The sequence below is a fragment of the Benincasa hispida genome, chromosome 6, assembly GCF_009727055.1.
Source record: "Benincasa hispida cultivar B227 chromosome 6, ASM972705v1, whole genome shotgun sequence".
Taxonomy (NCBI): Eukaryota; Viridiplantae; Streptophyta; class Magnoliopsida; order Cucurbitales; family Cucurbitaceae; genus Benincasa; species Benincasa hispida.
In genome coordinates, this window is record NC_052354.1 from 2,018,412 (window position 1) to 2,033,185 (window position 14,774).

Here is a 14,774-nt window from a genome sequence, read left to right on the forward strand (position 1 = left end):
GATATGTGGAGGACATTGAATGAAATGTTTCAATTTGAAAAGTTATAACTTCTTCATAATATTTCTTATTCCAATGCCACCGTACTCCTTTTAATATTGTTTTATTATGGCAGTTATATTACATTTTTGCAATTATTAGTTTTTTAAACAACAAATATAAGGATACATATCATACAAATAAAAAAAAATATAAGGATTCAAAGTATATTTTAATTAAAATTATAAAATAAATTATATGAAAAAATATAAGCCAATTATAATTTAAAAAAATATACAATGAATTCCTTGAACATTTGTTATTGTTGTGGTTGAAGAAGTATTAAGCGCATTATTGGTGGCTCCAATCTTCGTTTCCCTATTAAAAATGAAATAAGAGAAAACACACGAACACATCTATAAGAAAAATATATATAGATAAAACAACCAAGAGAGAGAAAAATAACGAGAGAGAGATTTCTTTTAATTCTTTTCTCTCTCCTAAACTTCCATCTTCATAATTAATTCTTTCAATAATTAAAAGAAATCTCTCAAATGGAGAGAGAAATGTGAGTAAATGGGTGAGAGAGTGAAAAGTAATTGAAAGAATTAATTATGAAGATGAAAGTTTAGGAGAAAAAAGTAACATGGGATTAATTAGAGAGTTAGATTTAGGAGGGAAGATATTGAAAACCGAGAGTAATTAGTGTATGTGTGTTTTCCTCTTTAAGGCCAATTTAGACATTATAAAAATATAGAAAGATAAAATGGTCTAAAAAAGTTTCTTCTCATATTCACACGTTTATATATATTATAGATGATAGACATGATTATCTATAAAATATTTAAACCGTAAAATAAAATTCAGTTAAAATAAACATCAACCTACGTGCCCTTATCCAATAGAAAATAAAAAGAACTCGAGATCTTAAGAAAGAAAATATTAAAAAAATTAACACAATTGAAACTACTACTTTTATCAAGGGGAAAAAAGAAAGTAGTTTGTCGATAAATAATCCTAAAAGGTTTCCATACCTCACAACTAGCATATTTTTAAAAAATTTATTGAAATAGTCTATTAAGTGTTTTTAGGCTGAAATCGACCAATGAGATTTGAATAAAAAAACTAACTTTTTCATCTTATATCAAAATTAATTCTTTTCAAAATTTATCTAATATTCCCAAATTTATATCAAATGTTACCTAATCTTTCAAAACTTAGGCCTAATTTGTGTATGTAGAATTATTTGAGTTTCTAAATGGATCTTGGGTGATTACAATGTGATTTTTAAAATTTAGGAAGAATTAGAAAAAAATTATGTTGAATCTTGGAGTTCATCTTGATTGAAATTCCATCATAAAAAGGTCAAAAGAAATAGTTTGGATATAGGATGAAAAATGTTAATTTTTTATCCAAATCTCAAGACTTAATTTCAGCCAAGAAGCACCAAACTATTTGAACAATTTTTTCAAAAAGCGTGCTAGTTGTAAAAGAAGAAAATCTCTTCTCATAATTTCTAAAAAAAAAAATAAACTACCACTTTCAACGACTTATTAAAATGTAACTTCACATGCTTGAAAAATTATAAGCTAAAATAAAGTAATAAATTTTAAACTAATTTAAAATTTTGTTCCTAACATCTCGTAAATTAAAATTGGATAAAATTTATAGTTTTAAAAGTGATAATTATTTTATGGCATTGTTAATCTAAACCAAACTAACCAAACAACAGTTTTATTATGTAATAAAATATCGATTACAAATTACAACCTCTATATCACAAAATTACAAATCATGCCCCTCAATAGAGAACAAATGTCATGGCAAACAAGTTGAAATCATAATTAAAACACACTAAGTATACTTACAAATCAAATTTGCTCAACTGATCAAAAGATTAAAAGTCTTAATCTATTGAACTAAAAAAAACGAGTTAGTGAATAACATCATTAGAATATAACGAGATTAACAAATCAAAAAACCACAAATTGACCAATTCTCTGAATGTGGCACATAATATTTATGCACAAGATACACAGATTAAGGATCAATAATGACCAAACGATTCTATTATACACTTAAATAAAGGGGCAATTACAAAATACAACCTCTATATCAAACACACTTGATAGTCTACAAAATTACAAATCATAACCCTCAATAGAGAATACGTTTCCTGCCCAACAAATTCTGTAGACCATTGAAAGTATGATTATTACACACAAGTACAGTTCCGAATAGATTGACTCAACTGGTTAAGAGATTAGAAGTTCGAACCCTCACTCTATATATCATCATTGAACTAAAAAGAAAAGAACATTAGATATGGTCTATAGAATAGACAAAGGAAACCACTCTATAGGAGGCAACGAGATTACGATCAAGTAACTTAATACTAGTCAGTGAAACCAGAGATGGTGGCATGTGGGTGGCAAGCCTTGGCATTTGCGGTGGGCTCAGCAGCTGGGCTGGGCTGAGTGGGCTTAACAACAAGTTCGGGAGGCAAGTCCCCAATGTCCTTCAAGTAAAAGGTATAGAAGAGCTTGAAAGGGAATATGATCTGTTGGAGTTTAACCTGACCCTTCACACCTTCAAAGATCCCTGACCCACCAGTCACAGCCAGATACGTGTCCTCGTAGGTGATGTAAGGCCCTTGCACCGCTATGTGACCGTAATCACCAAAGTAAAAGCTGTATATTGCCTCGTAACGGTCACCTTTCATCTCCGGTTTGTTTTGCACCAATATGCATAGCCCTGCCGTTATTCCTACCCGTTTCTCCAGGTCTCCGGTATATAGCTGTCATTTTTTAAAATATATATATATATATATAAATATATTAGAAAAAAAAATTGAAAAAGAAACATTTTTTATTTTATGGTCAAAAGTTGATATAAACTACTCAAGCCTTTTATTGAGTAACTTCAACTTCATCTTTTCATCTATCTTTATCTTTTAGATTTATCGAATTTTTTTTCCTATTTTTCACATATATTGATCAACTTCATTCTGCAGCTTTACATCCCAAACATAAACTTACTAACTCCAATATGACTCCTTAGTCCTTTCATTTTTAGTTTGGTTCCAAATTAGCCCCCATTATCAAAATGTTATAATTTACTTTTAGGATTCAAGTTTTGTTTCAATTTGGTATAGTTCATAAGTCTCAATATTACATTTTTACCCTTAAAATTTAAGTTTTGTTTCAATTTCATCCATAGATTTTAGAATGTTACATATATAGTTCTTGACTTTTGAATTTGATTCCAATTTAACCCTCAAGTCTCCAAGGTTATATTTGAGATTTGAATTTTACATCAATTTAATCTCTCACTATCCAAATTTACACTTCTTTAATCTTGATTTTTCTTTAAATACTCATTTTGTATCTTCAGTATTAATATCTATTAATTAATTTAAAAAAACTAAAATAATTATAAATAATTAAGTTTAACTATTTTTCATCACTATTAAAATTAAATTTAAAACTTTCTTTCACGATTCAAAGGTGAGTATTTAATAAAAATAGAAACCACAACGCTAAAGGTTGAAAGAAACGAAATTTAAAATTTGAATCATTATAGACTAAATATCAGAGTCAAAACCGAGACAAAAAAGATATTTTTCCAAAAAAAATTAATAAACTATCATGGACGTGCTTCTTTCTACTTTTTCTTGCTTGATCTATCTGGAATCTTCCAAATTCAGAGAGACTAAAGGACAAGAGAAATCCTTGCTTTTCAATGGCGTTAACTAAGATTGGTATTTACTAAGAAGAATCCTCCATTTTCCCTACAAAGATTAAACAATAGTAACTCTGCTACGAATCTAACCATACTCTTCAGTTTTTCTACACACAACATACAGAAATTTCTCCAGAAAAACCACGAATAATCGAACATTGATGAACAGAATTCAAATCAAATCACAGAAAACTAGACATAAACAGATCAGAAAGCTCCATCTTTCCTACAAAGATTAAACAATAGTAACTCTGCTACGAATCTAACCATACTCTTCAGTTTTTCTACACAGAATATACAGAAATTTCTCCAGAAAAACCACGAATAATCGAACATTGATGAACAGAATTCAAAATCAAATCACAGAAAACTAGATATAAACAGATCAGAAAGCTTACTTTGTTAGTGAATGGAACCAGATCGCCAAGCGCATTCGTATTCTTCTGGCTTAACTTAAGATACGCAGGACTTTGACGATCTCTTTCGTTGATTTCATAAACATATAATTCCTGAACTCTACCTATGGAAATCAAAAGAACGATCAAAATCCATACAAATCCTCAAAAAAAAAATCTCGATTCATTGAAAAAAACCTAGAAACTCACTCGGACTAGAAGAATCAGAGGAACTGGCGCTAGTTCGGGAAGAGAACGGTCTTTTAGTGGCGGAGAAACTCAGATTCTTCGAAGCGGAGAAGAGGTTGGAGCTCTGAGTGACCAATGGACAGGAAAGCTTGACGGAAACAGGCCGATTAAGAGAGGAATTAGTCGGATTCGAGTAGGCTAATCGCAGAGAGTTGGAAATAGATCGTAGAGCTGCCATGGGAGATGATTTCGAGCTCTGATTTTGGTGTTTGGATGAAGAGAAAGTGGAAGAGGAAGTGGAAGAGAGGCAAAGGGGAAAATGAAGGGATTGGAATTTAAATAAAGAGAATACTTTGGTGATTTTAATTAATAAATAATTAATAATTTTTGGTGAAGGTGCGCCGCCGGGGACGTGGACGGTGCGCATGTGGGAACGGTGGAGACGGCGAGGAACAAGAGTCAAACCGACGACATTAACACGTGGCAGTTTAAGAGTGGGAGTTGTGGTGAATAGTCTTTCACTTTTACGGAAGATTTGGTGTGAGCGTATGGAGAGGATTAAAACAACGGCCTCGTGGGCAGTGGCGACAGTAGAGAATATAAAGAGCTGAGTATTTTAGTGGAGCGTTTTCCTTTTCCATATGTTCTTTTCTGAAAAAATGGTCGGCACATAATATAATATTGACGGATTATTGAACTAAAAAAAAAAAGAGAAAAAAAAAGTTAAAAATCTGGAAATAATGATTTAATTTCTAAACTTTATTTGTGAGCCTAGATCAATTGATATAAAGATACAACTACTAAAAGACTTATGGTACCAATCTTTCAATATTCATTATATTAAAAAAAAAGTCTAAATTTTAGTTTAGATATTTACGTATTTATTACAATTTATGTCCCATTTAATAATTATTTCATTTTTTTAAAATTAAGTTTATTGACATTATTTCTACCTCTAAATTTTTTTTCTATTGTTATCTACTTTTTATCAATAGTTTAAAAAACTGAGCCAACTTTTGAAAACTAAAAGAAAAAAAAATAGCTTGTTGAAAAAAAGTAGCTTTGATACTACTCTAGGAAAAATGAAATTGATGGAAGAATGAATGTTGCGGAAGCTAATCAATATCTCAATGTTTATTAAACAAAGAGAATAAAATTGAAAATGAGAGTGAAATTCAAACTTATTATTGAAGTAGGAAAAAATTGGTGATACACAAAATGTAGTATAAGAAATGTGATACACAAAATTATGATACTCTCAATACATGGTAGCTCACCCCTATATAGGACAAGGATGAATGAGAAGCCTGAAACTTACGTCGTTAATAAGCTAGAAACTTGATCAAAAGAAAATTTGTATATACCGAACTACTCCTATTACTATTGAAACGTAACAACAATGGTAAGTCCAAGTCAATCCGTAGGGAAGCGCTATTTGTTTCGGTAAGTTAATTGTCTAACTAGAGCGGTAAATTAGAGGTTTTGTGTAGAAAAGATATATGCATGAAATTAAAAATAAAAAGGTAAATGTAATCTAGAATAGAAGTCTATCTAACTTCTAGAGCAAGAGAAAGTTTCCTATGCAATTTCTTTCATTAGGTATCAATTAATACACTTAATCTGTCAACCCCTCAACCTATTAGAAAGTCTAATAGTCCACTTAGCCAAATTCGATATTAAACCAAATTAGCCCTAATTCAATTTATAGTTCGTCCTTCTTAACGACATGCAAGTTAAAATTGAATTGTATTACGAAAGGGTTCAATTATTGAGACATACTACAAGTAGGAAAAGCCATATTTTATAGATGGTTTATGAAAAGATTATATTAGGGCATACATGTATTTGGTCGAAAAAGTCTACATTTTACACATATGATCCTAATATGCGCAACTAAATCAATCAATATATACGATTTTGCAAACAAGAATTTCAATAAACTAATTTGTCAGATCAATTTATAAAAGTTCCATTAAAATTCAATCAAATTATCCCAAAAGAGTTCACAACAATTTTATTAAATTAATTAGAAAACCTTCAAGAAATTAAACATAGGGCTCTTGCTCAAAAGAAATTCGATAGGAGTTACCTCTTGATTCATAGATAACACGAGATACACATCCAATCTGTTGATTACAAACCAAAATAAAAAGAAAAACTAACCTAAAGATATTAAAATCTGAAGGGAAAGGAAGAAGATTGAAGTTTAACTTCAACCTCCATCAGTTCATCCTCCAAAAGTTAGCATATTTTGACCTAAAACCGAAGAGGAATATTAATAGAAAATCAGGACATCGTCGCAACGCTAGAAATAGCACTGCAACGCTGAAGCGACTGAAGGGGAGCGTCAAGGTAGAAGTCCAACGCTAAAGGTAGCGCTATCTCACGCGTGCGCTTCGTACTCCGTCCGTCAAAGTCATAGCGTGGGTTGGGAGAGCGTTGCAATGCTGAGCATTCTGTCGCACAGCGTTGGGTTGGAGCGTTACGTGGTGTTGCAATGGTGGCGATGTTCTAACTCCGGAACGTTGCGACGCTCGGGGCAGCATTGTAACACTCCCTGCATCACGATCTACTACCTCCAAGCGTTGCACGAGTGTCAGATCTAGGCAAATTACGAGCGTTGTGATGCTTCGATAGAGGCATTTTGGTCTTTTCAACTCCTTTGAAACTCGGATGCTTAAATCAACTCCAAATTACTTCAAATTAACCTCGTTCTTCACCAAATGATTAATCCTACCTCTTGATTGCTCGGTACCTACAAGATAGAAAAATAAACACGTAGAATCCGATAATGAGCCCAATTAAGCTAGGAATAATAGCTCTTTTTTAGAGCTATCAAACACCCCTAACTCAATTTTTTCTCATCCCGAGCAAAATAGAAGCACACAGACAAAAAGAATATAAAATAATTAAAGACATGCTAGCTTAATTTGTAATGTTATTACTCCGGTCTCAACAGTTAATTTGAATGAAATTTGCAATCAAGAACAAAATTCAATTATGATCAATCAATGAAGCACAAGTTTAAGAATGGTTCTTAATCTATTCATGCATGAGTGAGCCTAGAGTCTTACTAGTTAAGCTTGTACGACTCGAAAATGTTTTATAAGGTCCTCATCCCATTTTTTCCTACACTAGTTCGATTATCAACCTCGAAAATATCACACTTGCAAAAAAAAAAGGCAACAATAAGACAAGGGTGCCTAAACACGCACACAAAGCATAAAGGACATTTATTTTACCTAGAGGGCTAGCTTTCATACCCCACCACCGGGAACCTATCCACTCTTTTCTCGCGGGCCCTAACTAGACACAACGAATGTAGCTCTTTTCACCTCTATCCATGCACATGCATACTTTTCTTTTTTTTTTTTTTTTTTTTGTAGGCACATAGGCTTATGTCTCATTTTTTTTATTTTTTATTTTTTCAACTGACTTTCTTTTTCTTTTTCTTTATTCACAGTAGGCCCTATTTTATCCACTTTGTCTAGTTTTACTCTATAACAAGTATGTTTATTCCTAAGTTAAAGGTGGACCTTTCGGGCTGACAACAAAAGTACAAACCAGATAACCCAATTCTAAGCACGCAAGACTTTAATTTCGAAAAAAAATGGCTTAAAGATGCATGAGAGATAAGAAATTTTTTTAAAATTGGGTTAAAATCATGATCATGCTTTCCTAACGTTATTTCATGCAAATTTCATTACAGGGAAAGTACGTCATAAACTATCCTGATAACAATAGAGCAAATAACAAGCATGACAATCAAAGCACACAAGCATTGTCCAAGTACAGCACTCAAGGACCCCAAGCTAGTAAAAATTATCCGACAAGTAACCCACCCCCAACTTAAAATGATACATTGTCCCCAATGTATCTCAAATATAGTTCAATAAAAATAAAGACAAAGGAATAGAAAACCTCCCTTGAAAACATAGTTGCGCACGGGATGGTGGTGGTAGTAGGCTCGTTTCTCAAAAAGATGCTCATCTCCTCTAGGTCGTCCCTACAAAACAAAAATAAAAAGAAAACTAATCTAGAAAATTAATAAAAAAAAAAGTAGTAAATTTTTATCACCTGGCTCCCTCCAAGAAGGACAAATTTTTAATGTCGATTGCTCGACGTGCCTGTCAAGGCACAAAGAAATTCTTGTATTTCTCTGGTCCTTCTTGGATGAGTCGGGCTATAAGGCTCTTCATCTTTTGAAGAGAACCAGACAGGTCGAATTTGATATTTTTCATATTTATAAAAGGAAATAAAATAAAAGACTCGATGACTGACTTAATTGAAAATAAAGACTACGACTCAACTGACTCTTGAGAACAAGAAGAACAAAACTAGAAATATACAATATACCAGACGTCAGAACAGGGCAAGGTTTTTCAACGTCTAACTCTATCACCTGGGAATCACGAGTTTAGGCTTCGATTATCCATAGTCCTCACAAACTAGTTCTAAACATGGCATGCTTTCCTCCAACTCATCCTCAATGTCGACATAGATTACCTCATCGCTGCACGCCTCAGTGATGTCATAAGATGTGTGTAACAGGGGCTCCCATCTTCTCTCAAGTGAATCAAAAGATTGAGTGACTAAGTCTCTGAAGATCAGTTCCAACCTCAGTTTGAAAACTAAAGCTCTCCTGGAGGTCATGAATCTCTTGCTAAAAAATAATATTGTTAATAGAAAGTTGTCTAATCACATCTTCTAATGACATACCTAAATCGACGGGTTGAGCATGCATCGTCATGTTGGATGTGGCAGGGTATGAATCATAGTGGAACTGGTCCCATCCTAGGTTTCTATATGCATAAGACTCCTCCCATCTAGCGATGAAAATCGTTATCCATACTAGGATACCCTCCCATGAAGTAGTCTCGTGGCATAGGGCTCCACTACAGACTTGTGCATGCTTGCTCAGGATGATCAGTCCTACATGCTTGCACCTGCTGCGGGCTACTTGCAACCAACTGACTAACCAAAGAAGTTAACTCAGGAAGTTGACCTCGAAAGTTATGAACCTCATCACTGAGCCAAGATGCTCCACTCGATTGTCCCCATCCTTGTTGATGATATTTGTCTATGCTAAAAATACTCACACAAAAAGGAAAACAAATCAAATGCAAAAGAATACTCTAATAAGAAATTTAACTAACGAAACACCAATGGCCTCCCCGGCAACGGCGCCATTTTTGACAGGCCAGAAACTTACGTCATTAATAAGCTTCAAACTTGATCAAAAGAAAATTTGTATATACCGAATTACTCCTATTATTACTGAAACGTAACAATAGTGGTAAGTTCGAGTCGATCTGTAGGGAAGCGTGATTGTGATTGTTTCGCTAAGTTAATTTTCTAACTAGAGCAGTAAATGGGGGGGTTTGTATGGAAGAGATATATGCATGAAATTAAAAATATAAAGGTAAATGTAATCTAGAATAGGAGTTTATCTAATTTCTAGAGCAAGAGAGAGTTTCCTATATAATTTCTTTCATTAGGTATCAATTAATTACACTGAATCTGTCAACCCCTCAACCTATTAGAAAGTCTAATAGCCCAATTAACCAAATTAACCATAATTCAATTTGCAACTCTTTCTTCTTAGCAACGTACAAGCTAAAACGGAATTGCATTACGAAATGGTTCAATTGTTGAGACATACTACAAGCCGGAAAAGTCATATCTTATAGCATGATTTATTTGAAAAAGATTATATTAGGGCATACATGCATTTGGTCAGAAAAGTCTAAACTTTACACATGCGATTCTAATATGTGGAACTAAATCAATCAATGTATGCATAGGCTATGACAATTTTGCAAACAAGAATTTCAATAAACTAATTTGTTAGATAAATTTATAAAAAATCCATTAAGATTCAATCAAATCATCCCAACGAGTTCACAACAATTCAAATAAATTAATTAGAAAATCTTCAAGAAATTAAATATAGAGCTCTTGCTCAAAAAAAAATTAGATAGAAGTTACCTCTTAATTCATAAACAAATCCGAGATACACATCCAATCCGTCGATTACAATCCAAAATAAAAAGAAAAACTAACCTAAAGATACTAAAATCTGAAGGAAAAGGAAGAAGATTGAAGTTTAACTTCGGCCTCCATCAATTCAGCCTCCAAAAGTTAGCATATTTTGACCTAAAACCGAAGAGGAATATTTATAGAAAATCAAGACAGTGTCGCAATGCTCAAAATAGCGTTGCAATGCTGAAGCAGCTGAATGTGAGCGCCAAGACAAAAGTCCAACGCTAGGGCTAACACTATCTTGCGCGCGTGCGCTTCGCACTCCGTCCATCAAAGTTCGTAGCGTTGCACCACTCTGGGAAAGTGTTGCAACATTGAGCATTCTGTCGCTCAACGTTGGGTTGGAGAATTACGTGGCATTGCAACGATGGAGAGGTTCTAACTCCGGAGCGTTGCGACGCACGGGGCAGCATTGCAACGCTCCCCTGCATCACAATCTACTGCCTCTTAGTGTTGCATAAGTGTCAGACCTAGGCAAGTTACGAGCGCTGTGACACTCTGGTAGGGGCATTTTGGTCTTTTCAACTCCTTAAAGCCCGGATGCTCAAATAAACTCCAAATTGCTTCAAATTAACCCCGTCTTTCACCAGAAGATTAATTATACCTCTTGATTGCTCGATACCTACAAAATAAGGAAATAAACACGTAAAATTCGATAAGAAACCCAAATTAAGCTAGGAATAATAGCTCTGTTTTAGTGCTATCAATGGACCTAAGTAATAATTCTAACCCTCAAATTAAAAGCAATATTAAAAGCACAAACTTACATAAATTAAAAACTTAAAAAACAAAAAAAGAAAACTAAAAATAAATCAAACATTAAAGTAAATAACTTCAAGCATTAGATTTTGAAATTAAATGTGAAAAAGAAAAAACTCATAACTCAACACTTTCCTTGAGGTTTTTCTTTGTAAAACCCAATTTTTTGTGTGGAAACATAAACTATCTATGTGGCAAAACTTTTGTGAAAATGCCGATGAGTTGTTTAAATGATTTTGCCTTCTTTCCCTTTCTTTCTTTTCTTTCTTCAATAAATGAAATCTTGACTTTGATGTGTCTTGTTCTGCCATCTTGTACCAAATTGAAGACACTAACAACCAAACCAAGTTTTTCTTTTAGATAAGATAAACTATGCATTTTTCTCTCTTGAAAACTGTTGTAAATCTAATAAATAGAGATAAATTTAAAAATTTTATCAATCATATGTTAGAAAAATGCAAAATTTTCAAAACTTTCTAGCTCTTGTCTAAGGTATTGATGTTACTTTTTGATTTCATCTATTTTAGCATTAAAAGCATGATGACACGGTGAGTCACCACTTAAAACAAATGCATTTTCAACCATTTTGACTCTTGTAATCTCTGCTCCTTGAGGGATATAAATGACACAAACTTAATCTTTTAGAATCACAAAAAAATATTATGCAACAATTGAGCAATACTAAGCAAGTTTTAATATAACTTTGGAACATATAAAATATTGGATATTTTATGTTCACCTTGCTTAGTATGCATGACAATAGTATCTTTACCTTTAGCTAGTACTGTCTCGCCATGTCCACCTTAGATTGTATAGATTTGTCAATCTAGCTAAAAATAAATCTTTAGTCATATGCAAAGTCAATCTATTGTCAATAAGTTGCGAGGTTGACATTCTGTCATCATAAATGAGATACCATAAACAAAAAAATTGTTTTTCATTGTAATCTACTTAATTTGCTTGTTGTTGGAAATTTTGGATTTGGTTTCATTTACTATAAAAAAACTTCTCCATATGATTGTCCTTGTTGCAATAATCACAATAGTAAACTTGCTTGTTTTTTAACCAACAATTATTTTCAGCATGGTTAGTCTTTTTACAAAAACAATAAGGAGGAAATTTATCTTTTATTGATGCTCCTCCTTTTTCCATACTCACCTGATTTTTAGTTGCATATCTATCATCTTCTTCAACAAGTTTCTTGACTTTAAAATTTGCATGGAATGCACTCTCAACTTGCTCCTCATTACGCGTTGTACCCCTGTGTTCATGGGTTTGTAATTTGCTAATTAATTCAACTATAGAGAGAGTTGTTAGATCAGAGGATTCCTTTATGGCTGAGATCTTTGGCTCTAATTTATCAAGAACACTGATCATAATTTTTTCATGGCCCAGCTAGTCTTATCTAATTTACAATGGTCGTCATTTTTGTTTTATAGTCCATTATGGAATATAAACCCTTCATTTTTAGCATCTCAAACTCTTTCTTGAGAGTCAAAAAGTTGAGAGCTTTTACCCTTGTATTTCCTTTAAATTCCTCGTGCAATTTATCCCAGCTTCTTTTGCCACAATCAATAACCCTAGAAAATATAAGATCTGATAAAGCGGCATGAATCACAGATAAAGCTTTGGACTTCTTTAATTTCTCCTCTTCATGTAGCCTAATCTGATTCAACATTGGATTTTCTTCTAATGGTTAAGAATCAGCATCAGTTGAAACGGATTCTCAAAGGTCAAGTGCTTTGAGATAGAATTACATTTTAACAACCCAAAATGGGTAGTTTTCACCACTAAAATGTGGAGGAGAGAAACATCAAAATTTGAGGACATGTCTCAAATACAAAAAAAAAATTTTAAAAAATCACTATCAAATGAAATCAAACGCCTTTAAATCTAAGGCTTTAATACCATTGTTGGAAAAAGAAAAAAAAAGTTGTGATACCACTATTGAAAAATCAAAGTAGCTTTGATATCACTGCTGAAAAAAAATAGCTATGATACTACAATTGAGAAAATGAAATCGATGGAAAAAATAAATGTTGTGGAAGCAAATCAGTTGGGATTTGTGTCTTAATTCTCCCAGAGTCTCGTAGTTTGGAAACTTTGTACACATTTCTATGAATAAAATAAGAGTTATTTTATTTTGCATTACTCATATCCAATAAACAAAACTCCATGGTTATTATATGAAAACTTAAGCATATATATAAGGTATACAAGTGGATCATACCTTAAGTGATAACCTAAAAAGGTCTGTAATATAAGGATTAAGGAGGGATACCTAATCCTGGTGACACTACGGATACAACCCGCTTTGTAGAGGTTTACAAGTATTGTGAACTACTACAAATGGTAGATCCTGACCATTCATGTGGAGACATACGAGTGGGGGTGTCCTATACAAAGAGTTTGTATAAGACCGGACCACAAGATGACTAGTCTCTTTATATAACGCCATTGATACTTGAGACTTACATCTCACCTAAACGACCATAGGTGACATGTAAGCCCCAAATTCTAAGTTTCTTAAACAAATATGTTTAGCCAAAGATACGATATATTAAATATCTAATAAGTGGAAATCTATGTTATTTATAGGATTTGTGGGAAAAGAAAAAGAAAAACATATTAAACAGGGAAGCTCACTTATTGGTTTGGGTTGGAGGCAATAACTATGGGGTGACGTGGTAGTTAATCCTTAAACTCGGGAAGAGGCAGTAAGATTAAAAGGAAAGAGGAAATTCGAAAGTTTGGTTTCGGCAATCTACATGAGTAAATTTAGTGAAATCAGTGCCATTTGAAAGCTGGGAGAATCTAGTTTTCGAGGTTATCTTGCTAGAGAAAGATTGCAGAAGAAGAAGAACAAAAAAATGAGGAATTTTCAGAAGAGGCAGAATCACGGATTAATCAAGGCTCGAGATGAAGATTGGAAGCTCTAAGCCAAACTTTAAGTAATTTTTAGCTGAAATTTTAAGGTAAGAAAGTTAACGCAATTCTAAACATATTTGTAGAAGGAAGTTTCTTCAAAAGAGGGCTGGATTTTGAGTTATGAATTTTTGAAGTTGTAACAGAGAATCTGTGCATAAGCAGACAGCTACTTGGGAAGAACAAGAAAACTGCTCATATGGAGAATGAGGATCTCGCTTATGAAGAAAATCTCGCTAATTTTGTACTGAGGATCTCACTCTAGAAGGAAATCTCGCTAGAAATTGGGCTGAATATCGTTGGTATGGTGAGTATCGCTAGGATGGAAGTTTGTTAAAGAAAAACATGAGGATCTCGCTCATAGTGAGGATCTCGCTCATGATGAGTATCTCACTAGTAAAGCTGTCTTTGATGATGAAAATTCCATTATTAAATGAATTATTTGAGATATTTTGCTAAGAATTCTAAGTAGTTTAACTAGGAATTATGTTCTTTCAGGCCAAGAAGAATTAAGAGAGGCTTATAACCCGTTAAGAGGCCAACGAGCTGTGAGTGACTATGTGATGACTTACTGTTTTAATGATTTAGAAATTATGATTTCTTAGAAGTTATCTCTCATGCTAAATGTTTAAATGAAGTGTCAAGCAACATATGCCTGAAGCTATTTCTCATGCTAAGTAAAGCATGTTTTCCATGAAAATTGACATGGTTTAAATATGTTATCTTGTCCATATACTTTCAGCATG

The 14,774-nt window shown here is 33.0% G+C and overlaps 1 protein-coding gene across 1 annotated transcript; it reads right to left on the reverse strand.

The window, feature by feature from the left end:
• Window positions 1-2,017: 2,017 nt before the first annotated feature.
• LOC120080421 (allene oxide cyclase, chloroplastic-like) lies at window positions 2,018-4,649 on the reverse strand. The gene is made up of 3 exons (XM_039035080.1): window positions 4,324-4,649; window positions 4,117-4,238; window positions 2,018-2,774 (listed from the first exon to the last, which is right to left on the reverse strand). The coding sequence occupies exons 1-3, from the start codon at window positions 4,538-4,540 to the stop codon at window positions 2,373-2,375; spliced, it is 741 nt and encodes a 246-aa protein (XP_038891008.1). The 5' UTR covers window positions 4,541-4,649; the 3' UTR covers window positions 2,018-2,372.
• Window positions 4,650-14,774: the final 10,125 nt, after the last annotated feature.

Coding starts and splice junctions, on each gene's coding strand:
- LOC120080421 (XM_039035080.1), bottom strand. CDS start 4,540: ATGGCAGCTCTACGATCTATTTCCAACTCTCTGCGATTAGCCTACTCG. Junction 4,239..4,323: donor CTCTGATTCTTCTAGTCCGA/GTGAGTTTCTAG, acceptor TGATTTCCATAG/GTAGAGTTCAGGAATTATAT. Junction 2,775..4,116: donor TGGTTCCATTCACTAACAAA/GTAAGCTTTCTG, acceptor AAAAAATGACAG/CTATATACCGGAGACCTGGA.